The sequence below is a fragment of the Limanda limanda genome, chromosome 6 (genome assembly GCF_963576545.1).
Source record: "Limanda limanda chromosome 6, fLimLim1.1, whole genome shotgun sequence".
Classification (NCBI taxonomy): Eukaryota; Metazoa; Chordata; class Actinopteri; order Pleuronectiformes; family Pleuronectidae; genus Limanda; species Limanda limanda.
This window is the reverse complement of record NC_083641.1, coordinates 17,914,363-17,932,201: the sequence shown is the minus strand read 5'-3', so window position 1 is coordinate 17,932,201 and position 17,839 is coordinate 17,914,363. Positions and strand designations below refer to the sequence as shown.

The window sequence follows — 17,839 nt, the reverse complement described above, 5'->3', positions numbered from 1 at the left end:
ACAATCCAACGATAGACCTAACATGTACTTACTGATAATAGAAGAGCCCGACCATTAGTAGTAGAAGTATAAAATGTCCAATAATGATGTTCAATAATGTTTTATATTTTATATATATATATATATAAAACAAAAAATTGGCAATGATTTCTGTGCCGTTATTGACCCCTTGCGATAAAAATAAATTATACAGTTTAACCATGAACTTTATTATAAATAAATAATAAACACAAACAAATAACCCAAAATATATAAAGTGAAATAATCAAAATAAACAATTGCCCATGTAAATGCTCATATTGTCTGTATTGTATCTTTTCGACAAACATAACAATGATACTGATATGTCCGTGAGAAGTTCATATCGGTCGGGTTCTAGATAATAGCGAGAGAATCTGACCAGACTTGTGATTATACAGTTTCCAGTCGATACAGTTGTCAGTCAGTCATTGAGGCACCACATGAGTTTCCAGGTATCATCTTTCAGGCTGTTTAAAAAAAAACAAATGATGTTGTTTTTCAAGTGTTGTAACAAACAAATACAGTACCACATATTTAGTCTCTCATAATTTGCTTCTGTCCAGCCTCTTTTTGGAAGGGTTGGGGTACTGGGGGTTCTCGATCACCCCCTCTCCGAACTTCAGCTCCAGGAAGGCCCGGTGGTTGTTGGGGCCGTAGGCAGTGACGCCGGCAAAGGTCATGGGGATCAGCGGCTGCAGGAAGTGCTCTGGGAACTCAACGTCTTGTTTGTGCTCTGTCCACGTGTCCTTTGTCATGACGCCGTTGCGCGGATAGAACGGCCACAGGTCGACGTGCAGGTGGTTGGCCTCGCTGTACTGGACCCTGTAGAAGTCCCCCTCCACCGCCCGCTCCCACACGTAGCCGTTAGCATCCACGAGAGAGCCCGAGTCCAGGTTCTTTAAGTGATCGCAGTTGGGCACGTCCTCCAGGTAAATGCCCAGGTCCACGTCGTAATCCCACGGGATGATGTCTTGATGGCGAATGGCGCCCAGCAGAGTCCCCCCCTCCAGCCAGTAGCGCACCCCCGAGCTCTCCAGGATATTGATGACATACTTGGTGGTTTCCCTGAGCGCTCGCAGGCAGCAGGGAGGAGTCCATCGATCCAGATACAGGTAGTCGGGAGTGTCCTCCTGCACGGTGCCAAAGCAGCGAGGCGTCTCTTTGCTGCAGCCGTGCCACTGCTCCTTCCCGTCGGACAGCAGGAGGCGCTTGAGACCAAAGCTCCTCATGAGCTTCCCAGTGGCCTCCTTCAGTCGAGTATCGGCCTTCCACTGGTTGTGAGCGGAGTTGAAGAGGGGCCGGTGGCCTGCGGAGAAACAGGGGCTCTCCAGCAGCTTGACCTTCCAGCCCCTCAAGGCAGTCTGAACGAAGAGGGAGGAGAAGAGGGGTCGCCCCAGAGGGACGGAGAGGTTGAAGAGATCCTCAGTGCGGATGAGGACGACTGCATCTCCTTGTAAAGCCGTGCACACACTCCCACTGCTACCAGACGCCGCTGGGGAGTAGGTAGCTGTCCACTCTCTGAGGTTCACCCGCAGGTGGAGACACTGCACGGCAGATCGAGACAGCACCGGTGCAGCCACCAGCCTCACGGGCCCCCCCCCCTCACCCTCCAGCTCCCTGATCAGCCTCTCTATAGCCCGAGGCTGCTCCAGCTCCACGCCGTCAGGCACCAGCAGGACGAACTCGGTCTGGACGTGGAACTCCGGCCTGTGAGCCTGGGGAGGCTGGTCTGGGCTGGGGGAGAGCACGAGAAGCCGAGCCCCCTCTGAGAGCACCAGGGGGGGGTACGGAGGCGTGTCCGCCACAGCCAGGAAAGGAAGCTCAGGTCTCTGGCGGAGGAAGGAATTGGCCACATCCCCAACGTAATTTTCAAAGTTTTCAAACTCCCGCAGAAGAACAGTCACACGTGAGGCACGGTTGTGTCCCTCTCCCCCGGCCACTCCGGGCTCACCTCCAGCTCCTGCAAGTAACCCTAGGCCCCCCCCAAGACCAGAGGCCGGCAGGGCGGCCCTCCTGGTACCCCTACCCAGTTCCTTCCTCTTCTCCATCATTTGCTGCTGGGCCCGGGACACATAGTAGAGGATGAGGAGGTTGAGAAGGATGGCGCCAGATAACAGGCCCTGGCAGAAACTGATACGCATGGCAAACAGCGTTTACCTTCCAGTTTCCCTCAGGAGCAAAATTTGATTAGAGAACTCCAGCGTCGAGCTTAAGTCTCCATTAGTCTCATAGTGGAGTGATGAGAGTCGACGACAACCTGGGAACGACACAAGACAATTAATATTTTGTAGCGATTGTGTGCATGCATATGAAAGTATTTGCATGACAGTATTGATGTATATGCCAGTAAAGTATATGTAGGTTTATGATGTATTTGCATGACAGTATACAGGTATTTGCAAGTGAAGTATAGGTATGTATATGTATGTTTTTACATATGTACTTGAACTATGTGCAAATGAAGTATGTTTTTATATTTGCATGTATATATGTAGGTATGTACTTGCAAGACAGTATGCATGTATGTGCAAATGAAGTATGTTTTTATACTTGCATGTATATATGTAGGTATGTACTTGCACGACAGTATGCATGTATGTGCAAATGAAGTATGTTTTTATATTTGCATGTATATATGTAGGTATGTACTTGCACAACAGTATGCATGTATGTGCAAATGAAGTATGTTTTTATATTTGCATGTATATATGTAGGTATGTACTTGCACGACAGTATGCATGTTTGTGCAAGCAAACAGGGCATTTAAAACTACTCTGATATCTTGTCATAATCAGTTAAATGTAAAAGTGAAAACAACAATAACTCCATACATGGGTTCATTTTATAAATAAAACATGACTGGCTGCACCAATGAACGGAGACAGCTGGTAGAATGACAACAACTCACCTTATTATCAATGTCTCTGTTCATCCTTTGCATTACGATCAAATCCTCCATTCACCATGATTCATAACCTGATGTCCGTTCACCTGCAAGGTTCCTGTCGGTCCATGTCCGTCAGCTGTGGTGGCAGAGGAGCAGAACCAGGCTGGAGCTGCAGCAACACACACAGATGTTAACCTGCATTGTTGGATCATATCTGAGGTCGTGGTTGAAATCGACTCTGCAGCATTTTACAGGTAAAACAGCCACAGTTCGATCGCTTCAACAACATTTCATTACAGTGTAAGTTGACACTGGATCAGCCATGAAACCGACTCTGCGATCCGGCCATGATGTGTGAGAGAGACAGGAGCAGCGAGAGGAAGACTTCTGGTTCTACCCCTACAGAATAAAAGCCCCACTGACTACAAAATAAAATAAAATATTGTCACATTCTGTTTTCAGTGTGTAACACCTGCTCAGATTAAATCTATCCTAACTTTGGCTCAAGTAGAGCACCTGTTCCTGTTAAAAAAATAAAATAAAATTGAATAAATACAATTGAATTCAAAACCATATTTAAAAAGGAGCAGAAATTTGTCATAATAATAAAATTACAATTGTAGCCGACATACAGAAAAAAGATGAGATGAATCCTGGCTTCATTTATTTTTAACCATTTATAAATATCTCCACTTGTGGTTTCACGTCAGAGCACAGTGCAATGGTACCTAATGCTGTACATTTACAATCGGCATCTGTAGATTAATTAATTATACACTACATAATGTTTTATTATACAAATATATGTGTATGCCTAGATTTTTGCACCTAGTCCTTCATTGCCAGCTGGTTAAAAAAGACAGAGATAAAAGATTAATATTCTAAGAAAAGATTGATTTTCTAGCTTGGGTTAATAATTTTTCTTCTGCATACCAAAATGCAAATGTTTCCGGCTTTGGAAAATCATGATGAAGATGTTTTTGCGAGATAAATCCATCAACAGAGGAATGTGTGTGCTTGGATTGGATTGAAAAAGTTTTTTACTTTATGAAGTAATAATGTTAATATCACAAATTAAGTTTGAATTTGATATATTAGTTTTAAGTCGGATTGATTATATATTTGATACAAACAATTTCAGGCGGACAGCCATGCCTTACAAAATGTGTTGTGGACTTGTTATTGATATAAACTCAAACCGGAAACGAAGTTGGGAGTAATTTCAGCAGCCTTCACTGTCCTTCAAACATGACTGCTCACTAAATGGCAGGAAGTAAGCTCCTCTGGCGGCACATAGTTGTGTACTGGGACACACGGCTCCTTATTTGTCAGGGACGCCGGACATTCCCAACAGCGAACACAGGGAGGAGGAAGCTAATCCGGGATTTACAAAATAAGACTCGCACCCAAAATCTCAACACTTGTTTTGAACGATATGTATTTATTTGCTTCGTTTTAAAAAATAGTTTTTCCATGTTATAATTTATATAAAACGCTCTACATTTGTTATTAAACGGGTCGTGATTTGACAACCGTGCAGTGTGGTGTGGCGATTTATTGTGAAGGTGTGGGTAAGGGAAGTGTAGTGTTTCTCTAAGTGAATAGTAATTTAGCTCCGTGCGTGTGAGGAGGAAGAAAGGAGCTCCGTGGTCGTGAAGTGCACCAGGGGGACGAGACGGCTGCGGGCTAGTGGTTGTGTTTTTATTATTCTCGTTCCTACTCGGCCCGTTTCCGCCTCCTGATCCTGGAGAGAGGGTGGTCGGTCAAAATGGAGGCGGACAGATCCGGCGGAGGAGCAAACCCGAACTCCGGCGGCGGCAGCGGCGGCGGAGCGGGGCGCAACCCGAACGGGCCCAAAGCAGCACCGGGCCCGGGGAGCTCAGCACCGGGGGCGGGGGCGATGGCGGCGGCGGCAGCAGCCATGTCCGGGTCGTCCCAGGCTCGGGAGCTGCAGGACGGGGACTCGGGCATGACGCTTCCCGGGATCCTGCACTTCATCCAGTACGAGTGGGGACGCTTCCAGGCCGAGAAATACCGCTGGGAGGCGGAGAGGGACGAACTCAGGGTAAATGTGTCCCATTATTCAGCCTGTTTTTCCCGCATTACCGGTGAATGAAGGCCCGTGGGGGTCCCAGGGGCTGCTGCAGGGTCGCTTTGTGACTGTACACATGCCCCCCCACAGCCTGGATGACAACATGCTAACAGGCTAACATCTGATCCCACCGTGCAGGACCCATCGTTACCAGACAGTTCATCTAAAGAGCTCAGGCTGATCACGACCCAAACATCCAGCAGGAAGCTTAAATCAGAACAAAATAAACTATTTCCAGGAAGCATGATCCATGCAATTTGGCCTCTGGATTTCCATTATAATCAATTATATTTCACCAACAAAGATTAAACCACAAATCTAAGATGCAACGTAGGTAATTGTCAGCCAGTGTAAGGAAGCAAGTGCTGATAAGCAATAAGAAGGAAAGGTGATAAGTCAGTAGGTGTGGCTTCACTGTATCTGTGCAGGTATACACCACAACACCAGACTCCATTCAAGAAAGTCTTTATTTGAGGCATTTGAATGGAAACATGGTTTGTAAATAGACAGAAATCACGTTTTTTCAGGAAACATGATCCATGCAATTTGGCCTCTGGATTTCCATATAATCTCCATATAATCAATTATATATCAACAACAAAGATTAAACCACAAAACTAGGATGCAACGTAGGTTATTGTCAGACAGCAGAAGGAAGCAAGTGCTGATAAGCAATAAGAAGGAAAGGTGATAAGTCAGTAGGTGTGCCTTCCCTGTATCTGTGCAGGTATACACCAAACACTTCCCTGCACCAGACTCCATTCAAGAAAGTCTTTATTAGGGCATTGGAATGGGAACATGGTTTGTAAATAGACAGAAATCACGTTTTTTTTAACAACACACATTCACACATCAAGTGATCTGTGGCCGGGATGTTGTGGTTGGAAGATAAACAGCTCTGAGGTCCCTGTAACAATCTCGGCATCTGACAGTGGCAGCCATAGAGAGCTGTCAAAGTGGTGGCCTTGCTTGAGGAGGAAGCACTGGCTGCTGTAAAAGGAAGGGATAGATTGAAGAGTAGTCACAAAAAAAGAGACACAGTGACCTGGTAAGAGACGGTGCTCAGGGTGACCTTTGAACACGGGCGGACAGCTTGCACTTTCTGGACTAAATCCCATTTTACAGCGAAATCCTTCCCGGTGAACGTCTCTGAGGCGTAATCATAATGGATAGTTCCTTGCTCTAAAGGAGTGTGATGGTACAGCTGCGGGCATCGGAAGGAAATCAACACACGGGCGGATGAATCAGCGTTGTGGTGTTTGAACGTGACTGATATCTATGTAACGCTGTGCGATTCCTCACCATCATTCATACTTTTTGGACTGAGATTAAGAACCATCCTATCTGCAGCTAATCCTTTCGGGGGGGAGATGTGGGCTTGTGTTGGTAAAGGTCGTCAGCTTTAATCTGTGAAATAGCACCAAAACACCCCCATGTGAATGTGTGGGTCAATGCTATAGAAAATGCCGACGAGCCAGGCATGACTCCTCTAATGGCTCCAGTTATTCCGGCAGCAGGAAACAGCGGTGGTACTGTGCAGCTGCCCTACATGCATGTGTGCATCTGTGTGAGGCTGAGCAAGATTGTGCTTACTCATCAAATTGTTCCAGGCTTAAAGAAAGGTTCGGTAAGCGCACGTACAGGGATGTTTTCACTCTGCATTTTGGATGAGGAACACTTCACCTTTTCACACCTTCACTCGTACGTGCTCTTTTTCATCCTCTAACCTCGGTTTGCTTGAAGTATATTCTGGAATCTGTGGGACTGATGAAACCACACACACGGGAATACCATCGCGCCTCTCCGCTGTCACTCTGCTCCTCGCTTCGCCCCGACTCAAACCTATGTAGTTATAAATAGGAGCTTGATAAAATATGGATGAACAATAACAAACCGGCTGTGCTCTCTGCTTTTATAGGCGCATGCGGGATGAGAGTGAGGGAATAGAAGTCAGAAGCAGGCCACCGTCGTATCCCACACGCCATTAGTGCTTGTTTTGAAACTTTCTTCACGTGTGTGTGTGCCTTTGCTTCTCATGCTCTGGTTTCACGGGGACAATTAGCGCCGCGTCCTGTGTGCTGAGAGGAAGAGCAGCTCGCTGGAGTTCCAGGCTGACAAATTGACCTAGCTTACATTTTGAACACCCACAGGCCACAAAGCACGTGGCTTTTGTTGCCAGGCTGTTTGCAGGGCTCTCCACATGCCAGTTAGCAAACCCCCTGGTCATTCACTGTACAGTGAGCAACACACTGTGCATGTGTTCACAGTATAGTCGGGTCATGTGTGGCCTTTGCATCACATTTTATGCTTCGAGGGCCTTTCTACAACAAACAAGGAAGCTGAACGCAGAAGCATTTCAGCAGCTGCAAAACCATCGTCGCAGTTTAACAGACATCAACACTATCCACTTATGAGTGTGTGTGGCAGTGTGAATGTCTGTGAGACTGGAACACATGTGCTGTCTGCCAGTGTGTTTTTGGTGTAATAGGCCACCTGTGGTGCTGTGTCTCCAGTGACAGGATTGGAATTAAGGCCCCTCCAGCTCCGGGCCAGGTGGGACGTCCCGGCCTGACCGTGGGACGGCAGCACAGGAGACAGGTGGCAGCGGCCCTGTCCCTCCGTCCTTCAGACACCGCACAGCTCTGCCTGTAGTTATTAGCTTGTTATAATGATCTTCATTATAATTTAATAGGCAATCGTACAAACCTGCACTTATTCTACAAAGAGAGTGCAGACCTTTACTTGCCACTCCCTGCAGTTTTCTCATTTCCAGGGATTTAATTGTATTAACCGTGACAGTGGTTGTGAGTCAAAAGTTTACCGGTGACCCAGATGACATCACTTCCTGGTGATGTTGCCCAGGGGCCCCTGGGTAAACATCTCTAATTAATAACTGCGCTGTCATGACACAGATATGACATCCATATGTACTATTACATGCCTCCAGCGCCTAAAGACTTGTAGCACTCCTGTTCTATGTTTATAGATTCATATTTATAATTCTTATTTCTGTATATATAATTTTCTCTGATTTGTTGCATTCACTGAAATTAAGGAAATCTCATGGTTTGAAACAAATTGTATGACTTGGAGTCTTTTTTGCATCTCACTGATTATAAAACAAATTACAGGCCAAACATGGGCAGCAAGCCCAACCTTTTAGGAGGTCATTCTCAAGTTAAATACTACACACACACACTTTCTCTCTCACACACACACACACACACACACACACACACACACACACACACACACACACACACACACACACACACACAGTCAAACTCTACCGACTTTAACAGACTCCATCAAAGCTCGCTGTCCCAGAAAAGTTCCTTGCTCTACTTGTTGGCTCTGGGATTTTCTCATGGGGATGAAGGGATGAGAAGATGGAGGGTGGCCAGTGGAGGAGGAAAGCTGCCCTTGACCCTGTTCAGCAGCAACTGACAGGATAGGCTACATTTCTCAGGCCGTGTCAAACTCTGAAAAGATCAGCTGGAGTAAGTCACATGGAGCGAAACCCACCCACAGGACGGAGAGATCGGATGGCAGGACAGGTTCCCTCGCAACACCTTTAATAACCGGTGAATCGTTCTTGTCCTGTTTCTGTTGGCCCGGATCAAACACACACAGTGAAAACAAGCAGGTCCCAGTGTGAACCAGGCAAAGGACGGAATAACAAGGCAAATGAAAGCTGAGGTGACTTCTACTTAATTACCGGCATTAGACTGATGAACAGTTGCTGTTTTACCCACCTTGACACCCGAAGCTGTATTCGTCCTTTAGACGGCCAACGTTTGCTATTGTAAAGTCATCCGCTCTCCCTGCCCACTGAACCTCTGAAAGAGAAATAGAAAGTAGAAAGGAAGGGCAAGTAAAACAAGGTCAAAGCCATATAATGAGTGGGATGTAATAGATAAAGAATCACAAACAACAGTAAACCTTTGACACATTCATCCCTCCTGTCCTGGCTACCTGTAGGTGTCAGTAAAAAGCTGCTCTTACACTGTGCGTTGTCATGTGATTATATTTATTTTGTGTGTGTTTACATGCAACCCTCGTCTCTATCTTGGCCAACAAAGCAGCGTCAGTGATTCTAGGTTTAGGGCACGAGTGGGAACCTGTCCTTCTAGGAACACACAACATGACACTGTCTGGAACACAAGGGCGGGATGGTTGTGTGTGTGTGTGTGTGTGTGTGTGTGTGTGTGTGTGTGTGTGTGTGTGTGTGTGTGTGTGTGTGTGTGTGTGTGTGTGTGTGTGTGTGTGTGTGTGTGTGTGTGTGTGTGTGTGTGTGTGTGTGTGTGTGTGTGTGTGTGTGTGTGTGTGTGTGTGTGTGTGTGTGTGTGTGTGTGTGTGTGTGTGTGTGTGTGTGTGTGTGTGTGTGTGTGTGTGTGTGTGCAGGTCGTAACTCGTCTCTATGTGAGTAGGTGTACAAACTCACCGGCTGCCAGTTAAGGGTGACAGCCACACATTCCATTTAGAGGTGCAAATGACGAACTGCTGATTCAAAGGATTTAGTTCCGAATTAAGTTTGTTTGTTGGTTTTGAAGCTACGCAACGGAATCTGCGTTCACCTCAGGAAGGATTAGACCCATAAGAACTGTTTACAAGGTGAACAACTGAGCAGCCATACATCTGCATGTTAGGACAAGCTTGAAAGAAGAAACAAATTCAATTTATTTAATGTGAGCTTGAACTTTTTAATCTTTTATTGTACCCAGGGTATAATTCACATGCCCTCTTCAGATAACTGAACCTCCTGCACTTTAACTATACACAGCGCACACAACAGTATTTATGTTGTATTATGTCAACTGGGAACAAGCCTTTTGTGCTTCTGTGAAATATTCAAATACAACACACTACACTGTTACTACTTGTGTGTAGCTGGACATACTTTGCTCACTCGCTGCTGCTGCTGCAGTGAACCCTGTGCCAGCTGCTTTCATGAACCACATAACCACAGCAAACGATACTGTATATTATTCCATGGCAGTTCACACAAGGCTGAGCAGATATATTTGTATTTTGTGTCGTGCTCGTTGAATGAAAACATTCCCTCTCAGTCTGTGCTGTCGTTGCACTACGGACACCGTTCATTTTTTTTTACCCATTGTGATGGCCTTGGATCCTTTTACAAGCACTGAGCTGGTCCTCTCACGTTAGGCCAAGTATAAACCACGTAAAGTTACATGTATTCCACAGCCTCTTAGATCATGTCTGCGGTGTTGACATGCTGGGGTTGACGATTATCTCCAAAATTCTCAGATTAGCATATAAAATCACATTGCATTAATCAGGATTACTCAGCAGCAGCAGCAGTAGTCAGGTTTGCTCGGCAGATTATCCTGAGCTCCCCCTGCTCTACTAGCTGATTACATGAGAATGTGTGAGTGTATGAGTCTGCATGTGTGTGTGTACACATACACGTTTCCTGGATGATTGACTGCCCTTTCAAGTAGACCGAGTGCTTGCCCCATGAGATAGTGTTTTTAGACCGTTCTAGTTTAACAGAACTGTGTGTGTGTGCGGGAGCAGCCTCGTGGACTCGGACAGGGGGCGTGCACGGGAGAAATGGACTGTAAAACAAGCAGCGTTAGTGCTCCCGCCGCCCTCGGCACAGAGGGAGGAGAGAGATAGTGCAAATACAAAACTGTTGTGCTCGCTATCAGCTGCATGCAAATCCTGGGAGAAGAAATTGAGTCAGGTATTTTTTAGCCCTTTTCAAACTGGGATTCTTTTCCTGGGGCAGAATTGTCCTCCAACCAACAGAGGGCATGTATGAAGGGGAAAAATGACACGTGTATAAAGGAATAAAAGCAGAAATAAATAATTCAATACATAAATAAATGAAATAATAAATACAATGCATTGAAGGGCTATTTCTGTATTTCTACATTTATTGATGAATGTATTCATGAACATACAGTATTTCTTCATTTATGTATGTCTACCTTTATTTATTTATGCATTTTTACATGTATCTATTTCTGTATCCATGTCTATTATGTAGGTGGGTTTAACACAAATGATTGATCTGTCTTGAGTTGGCTGAAAGAGCTTTTGAATCAAAGTTTTACTCGACAGTTCCCGTTTTTTTAGGCATCGTCTGGTAAAAAGAAACTACTTTTAATTGTTCGACAAATGACTAGAGTGGGCCGTGAACATCTATTTCCTCAAGGTACCAGTTATCAGTGAGGAAGGATACGGATGTGAAAGGGAGAGCGGAAGCAGACAGAGGAAGGATATGTCTTTAGAAAAAGGGCATTTGGATTTGGCCGGTGCCTGTCTTGTTTTTCCTCTCCTGCAGATGCCTTGGTTTGGAGAAGTTAAAAATAAGAGCACTGCTCCACAACCCTCTATTTACTCTGCTGGGTTCTCAGAAGTCACGGTTGCTGTGCTTGGTCACGTCAAAAAAATGTTTTTCCTTCAAGCTCACAGTCTTTCCTTGTGATCTCTTATAATATCACATGCTTTAGTGTTTACTTTTTACCTTTAATTGAGCTTGTGTCTAAGTCACAACATCAATTTCAATTGATTTGCCACTTGTGTATGTGTTTGGTTGTGTGCTTTATTTATTTTTATTTTATTTTTTGAAGTTTTCCTCATCATCCTATGGTCTGTGTGTTTCAGGCTCAGGTGGCATTCCTACAGGGTGAGAGGAAAGGGCAGGAGAACATGAAGCAAGACCTGGTGAGGCGGATCAAAATGTTAGAGTATGCCCTAAAACAAGAAAGGTACGTCAAATATCAGGAAACTCTCCCTAGTGTCTCCTTACATCTATTATCTACTCAACCATCTTAATTGTTCAGTGATAGACTTCTTTCTAGTATTTGCTTATAATGCCGCCCTCCTGTGGTCTTTTGTGGGCTTGCAGGGCAAAGCACCAGAAGCTGAAGACAGGAAATGACCAGAGTCCAGGAGAGAAGAAACCAGAGACAGAAGCAGACCAGCGTATGTTTTACCAAAGAATTTTATAAGCTGCTATTTAGAAATGTTATACCATATTTTGCTTGTTCTGCTCATGCCCTGCTGTTGCATCACTACTTTATCTATTTTCTTTAGTTCCCAATGGGCCGGCTGAGTCAGACGCTGAGCCAGGCAATCAGATGTCCTGGAAGGAGGGACGTCAGCTACTACGCAAGTAAGACCTCTCCGTCACCCTCTCCTTTTACCTCAGTGCCATGATGCTTATGTGTTCAATCATGGCTTTTACATTTTCTGATCTAGACTAGAGCGATTAATACGTTTATTTATGTGGTCTTCTTTTTCCTGTGAATGTAGATACCTTGAGGAGGTGGGTTATTCAGACACTATCCTGGACATGCGGTCTAAGCGTGTGCGCTCCCTGCTCGGGCGAAGCAGCCCAGAGGCTAACGGACCCCCGGCCATTGAAACCTGCGCTGAGCCTGAGCCCCGGACAAGTGGGGAGTCGTTGCTGGTCAGGCAGATCGAGGAACAAATCAAGAGGTTAGACTCTCTGATGCTACTGCTCCGATGTCCGATTTATTGTCATTATTAAAATATGAATGCAGATGCAGCTTTCTGTGGGCAAATAATGATTCCATAGACTTTCGGCATTTCGGATGATCTATTCACAGACATGATTTTTAAATATGTTCAACTTATCATCTTGAATTGAGGAGGTAGAACCCACACAATACTGCATCACCGGTGCTTTTGCAGTTTTTTTGTTTTTTTTTAAACTGCTGGCCCTGTTTTATTTTGAAAACTGCGGGGCTGTGTTTGGTTTGGATGGGCGGGAACAGTGACAGTCGCCTGCATTGGCTTCCTGATTGGTCACTACTTGACTATCAGGAGTGAAATCAACTGTCAGTAACTGTTTCACCTTGTAGTTGGTCCAAAAAAAGAAATACCTTGTCTTACTTTTCACCATTTCTCGTTCGAAGTATTTTCTGTAACCAAGCAACCATATGCAGAGTAGATAATCTGCTTCCTGTTTACACTGGGACACTGATGCAGAACCAAAATACTTGTAAAATGTAAATGTAATAGTTTGTATGCAGCCTGAGATCATCCAACCTTCAGCTAATGTTTTAAATAATCTTTTTATTTATTCAAGCTAACATGACCTGTTTTGTAGGAATGCGGGCAAGGAAACCTCTCAGGAACATCTGGGTGGCTCGGTGCTGGATAAGATCCCCTTCCTGCATGGCTGCGAGGATGATGACGAAGACGACAGCGACGAGGAAGACGACTTCCAAGGCATGGCCACTGACTGCATCGATGGACCGCGCAAAAACAAAAAGTCACGTGTAAAGGTAAGACCACGGAGAAACACGATTCAGTGGAACTTGAAACCACATTCAAGTCTTATCGTGCACTAAACCACGCCCTCTGCTCTGTTCCCGTGTCCAGATGAGTACAGAGCCCATGACCACAGACCTGGACCCGGAGGACGAGGAGGACGAAGACGACTCGGAAGACGCCCTCGGAGAGTTCGACTTCCTGGGCTCGGGGGAGGAGGGGGAGGGGGCGGGCGAGGCCCGGATCTCGGGGGACGGACGGGAGTTAGGTATGCTGTTGCCATAGCGACACCATCAGCACCAGCACTGCCAGAATCACTGCCACCGGTGTATTTGTCTTCCCTGCCCTCCCCTCCCTCCCCCCCTTTTGCTCACCTTTTTATCTTTTACTTCTCATTGTGTCCTGGCATCTCTTCTTGTCAATAAAACCAGCTTCTTTTCCCAACCACCTGTCTCTCTGTCCTGTTTGGCTGTGTAGCTGTCATCTCTGTCTCTAGATGTATTTCCTGTCGGGTCATTTCACAGGTTGCCACGCATGCTGCCTTCTATTTTTACACGTCAGCATTTCATTTTTCTGAGTCATATTTACGCCGTAGCCCTGAACCTGTATTGATTTCAACCCTTTAGAAAGAAAAGAAGCTGTACAATTTTATTTGTGTGTCATGTATTTAAAGAATGAAGTCTATCTTCTGTCCTCCGTCTACATTCGTCTGTGTCTCATCTGTCGGCCTCTCCACTCTTCCTCCGCCTCTCTGCATGACTGGATGTTTTGTGTCTCTCTCCTCTTGCCGGGTTCAGAGAACCGCAGGAACAAGTTACAAGGCATGATGTCGGACTTCCCCCCTAAACCCACCCCGCCCCCCTCTGTATCGGGACAGGCTCGCCCTGGAGAAGGTAAGACTTCCCCAAATATGTCACATAGCAAATTACAGTCCATCACCCAAGTATTCTCCCTCAGTCTCACCTGTGTCCTACAATGCATGAGAGTAGCTTACACATAAAGTTTCTCTTTTACTTAAAGAGAAACTTTAAAAATATTGCCTTTGGTACATAGTATGGGAGTAAAGCAGCAGTTAGATAGACTCTTGAATTTACGGGGTCCTGACACCTTGTCAAGATGCTGTGGTGTTTTATGCTTTTCCACCTCCAACCTCCAGGTGGCGCCCTGGGTTTTTCCTCTGACGTTTTCATCATGGATGCTGTCGGGGGAGGAGACATGAACCTTGGTGAACTGGCTGATCTCACTGTTGCCAATGACAACGATCTCTCCATGGATGTAATTATACAAGTTATTCTGGTCAAGCCACACATTGAATCGAGACTACATATGCACAATCAGAATTGTTAATGATTGTTTTTTTTTTTTTTTTTTACGATTCAGATGCAGGACAACAGAGAGGAGTTCAAGAAGACATGGAACCCTCGGTTCACACTACGCAGCCACTTTGACGCCATCCGCGCTTTGACCTTTCACCCCAGCCAGGCGGTGCTGCTCACTGCCTCCGAGGACGGAACACTAAAACTGTGGAACCTCAACAAGGCCATGCACTCTAAAAAGTAAGAACCCCAAAGAACCACAGGGAAAGTGGAGAATGAGGAATTTAATAGTAGGATGCACAAATGTAAAAGTGAATAAAACTGAGAAGCACATTTAATAAGATTCTGTGTCCCTCCGCAGAAACGCGGCTTTAGATGTTGAACCCATCTATACATTCAGAGCGCACAGGTGAGTCCCAGACACAAACACAGACTCACACCTGTGCTCGAACCTATCACCGACACACACAGATGCAATGTAATGACTGATGCCTTGCTCGTTTTTGCAGTGGAGCAGTTTTGTCACTGACCATGGGTGAGGATGGGGAATCCTGCTACAGCGGAGGTCTGGATGGAACCGTCAGGTGTTGGAAGATGCCCGACCTCAATGTGGATCCTTATGATAACTATGGTCAGTCATTGCAAACTGAATATATTGCAACCATCAAGTAACGATAACATCCCTATTAATAATGTTTTTTTTATTATTATTTGTGCATCCAGATCCTGGCATCGAGAGCAGTGTGTTAGCCGGTCATGAAGACAGCGTGTGGGGTCTGACCTACTCAGCGGCTCTCCATCGTCTTGCCTCCTGCTCGGCCGATGGCACCATTCGCATCTGGGACCCTCAGAACTCGACTCCCTGCCTGTCTGTCTTCAACAAGGAAAGAGGTAGACATCTGTGCTCAGTGTGTGGATTCATGTTTGACCTTTCGTATTGTGTCCATGAAACAAACATTTTATTTTCTGCTGTTTTCTTCCAGAGCACGGAACACCAACCTCAGTGGCCTTCGTGGTTACTGACCCCAACCAGGTGGTGGCATCATTCGACGGTGGGGAGACGATGCTCTACGACCTCAACACGGAGCAGAGCATCTCCTCTCTAGAGACACAGACCAAGGATGGTAGGTTCTGAACACAATAACTTGTTTGTATCAGTCGACTTAACAGAATGAGACAAGTTAAGCAAATGATAATGAACTTTACTCAAATAGCGCTTTTCTTAACATTGTCTCAAAGTGGGAAGAGACTACGGGAATAAAACAATGGAGCCTGAGCAAATAATATTGAACATTGAAATGAAATCATATAAATTAATGATTAAGATTAGTTGATGTAAACAAGTGTCGATGTCAATCATCTGTTAAAGCGTTTTATAAGAAAGAGAAGATTTAAGAAGAGATTTAAAAGAAGCTGAGAACTTGTCTGTCTGAGGTCATTGGGGAGCCAATTCTAAAATGTGGGGGCTCTGATGGCAAAATAATAATGAATTGACTGAATACGATTAACAGAAATTTGATTAAAGTGTGGTTGTTTTGTCTTCTGCAGGCAGCAAACTGATCAACCGAGTGGTCAGTCACCCGTCTGAGCCCGTCTCCATCACCGCACACGAGAACCGAACCATCCGCTTCCTAGACAATAAGTCAGGTCTGTGCAGGAGCTGTTTGATTTCTACTAGTCGTCTGTTCCATTCCCTTGTAGACTTGTTTTATTCTGGGATGTGAATCCATCTAAATAATGACTTTGTGTGTTTGCACAGGTAAAGTTGTCCACTCGATGGTGGCTCACCTGGATGCCGTCACCTGTCTCACTACGGACCCTAAAGGCACTTACCTCATCTCTGGCAGTGAGTACACAGTTTACAACATTATGAAAAATACTGTCAATTATATGTTTTTCCCACTGTGTTGTAAACAGCAGTAAAGAAATTCTGTTTTCATATAATATTATACTACCCAGAGACATTTTAGTGTCAAAACTTTGTTGTGGGAATTCTTTTTCAGGAATTCACAAATTATATCTGTTTCAAAACATAAATAGTTTTAATATAAATTGTCTTTTGGTACAAGGTTATTTAATCCATAATAATACAAATAAACCCTTAAACTCTTTTATTTAAGCTTTCTGCACAGTCTTCGCTAAAGTTGCAGTTTAACACAATGTACAATAAGCTGTGCATAAGGTCTATTTTGAAAAACAATATAAAGGATTCCTTTCCATTGTACTCAGCAGTGATCTTTGCCCCTCCATAACTTTGTTTCTGTCTTTGCTTCCTCCCTCTCTCCGCCCCCTGCAGGCCACGACTGCTCGGTGCGCCTGTGGATGCTGGACAACAGGACGTGCGTGCAGGAGATCACCGCCCACAGGAAGAAGCACGACGAGGCCATTCACGACGTGGCCTTCCACTCTTCCCAGCCGTTCATCGCCAGCGCCGGCGCGGATGCACTTGCCAAGATCTTTGTCTGACAGCACTGCCGTCATTGGCAGAGGTATTCAAAAAAAAAAGGTGTTCTCTCTTGTTGGATCTCTCTACTCTAAATCACTAACTCATAAATGTTTCACTAAATATCTTGTTTTTGTGACCGTTTGTCAGTTTAACTTGATTTACATGTTTTTTTCTGCCTTTCAGAGTCCTACAACTACAACGGGGCCAAACCAGACTGAAGACTACAGTGGACAAAATTCACCTGCTTACACACGCACGCACGCACACTTGTCCTGCCCCCCCACCGGCTGGGTCACTGACACAGGACGCCACCTCCCCCCGATTCCTCACTGTCCTCTGATGCCTCAGTGACTTCTTGTAATACTAATCACACTTCTTTTTTATAACTTTAACTGCTCCGTTTTCAAATAATCCCGTCTGGAGTGACACTTTTCTACACTACAGTATTAAGCTCTTCTTTCTTTTGTTTTGCAGTTTGCCAGTGGTTATTGCAAAGCACTGTGTGTGTGAGTGTGTGAGCGTGGGTCTGTGTGCTTGAACTGCTGATACATTTCATAGAGAATCACAGAGGAACACACCTGCATTGCACAACACTACACAACGCACGAATGCAACGTTGCATTTCATTTCAAACTTCTTTTTTTTTTGCTGAAATGTTGGTTTAGTCTAACACACAATCTGTTCGCAGGCTTGGTTTAAAAAAAGTGACTGTTCCCAATGTTGGCAGAAAACATCCAACTAACGTCTGCACTGGGAATCCAATGTAATACATTCCAAAGACTCCAGGAGAAGTGTGTGTGTTTGTG

General features: G+C 45.1%; 2 protein-coding genes across 3 annotated transcripts; one reads left to right on the top strand and one right to left on the bottom strand.

The window, feature by feature from the left end:
- Positions 1-116: 116 nt before the first annotated feature.
- fkrp (fukutin related protein) lies at positions 117-3,273 on the bottom strand. Of its 2 annotated transcripts, XM_061073366.1 has the most exons (3): positions 3,206-3,273; positions 2,930-3,077; positions 117-2,278 (listed from the first exon to the last, which is right to left on the bottom strand). In XM_061073366.1, the coding sequence occupies exon 3, from the start codon at positions 2,160-2,162 to the stop codon at positions 564-566; it is 1,599 nt and encodes a 532-aa protein (XP_060929349.1). In that variant the 5' UTR covers positions 2,163-2,278; positions 2,930-3,077; positions 3,206-3,273; the 3' UTR covers positions 117-563. The 2 variants fall into 2 exon arrangements, with proteins under 2 accessions (XP_060929349.1, XP_060929348.1); XM_061073365.1 differs by having other exon boundaries at positions 2,930-3,255.
- A 1,260-nt stretch (positions 3,274-4,533) lies between these two features.
- Positions 4,534-17,839, top strand: strn4 (striatin, calmodulin binding protein 4). Its single transcript, XM_061073246.1, has 18 exons — positions 4,534-4,973; positions 11,637-11,740; positions 11,881-11,957; positions 12,069-12,147; positions 12,288-12,473; positions 13,108-13,285; positions 13,383-13,537; positions 14,061-14,164; positions 14,428-14,546; positions 14,652-14,827; positions 14,949-14,996; positions 15,097-15,218; positions 15,311-15,478; positions 15,571-15,711; positions 16,136-16,234; positions 16,347-16,433; positions 16,884-17,093; positions 17,217-17,839. Exons 1-17 carry the CDS (start codon positions 4,677-4,679, stop codon positions 17,051-17,053), a joined length of 2,310 nt encoding a protein of 769 aa, XP_060929229.1. The 5' UTR covers positions 4,534-4,676; the 3' UTR covers positions 17,054-17,093; positions 17,217-17,839.

Bases quoted from the DNA above. Each gene is read 5' to 3' on its own strand.
- fkrp (XM_061073366.1), bottom strand. From the start codon at position 2,162: ATGCGTATCAGTTTCTGCCAGGGCCTGTTATCTGGCGCCATCCTTCTC.
- strn4 (XM_061073246.1), top strand. From the start codon at position 4,677: ATGGAGGCGGACAGATCCGGCGGAGGAGCAAACCCGAACTCCGGCGGC. The intron at 11,958-12,068 runs GTATGTTTTACC...TATTTTCTTTAG, and splicing joins AGAGACAGAAGCAGACCAGC to TTCCCAATGGGCCGGCTGAG. The intron at 15,479-15,570 runs GTAGACATCTGT...GTTTTCTTCCAG, and splicing joins TGTCTTCAACAAGGAAAGAG to AGCACGGAACACCAACCTCA.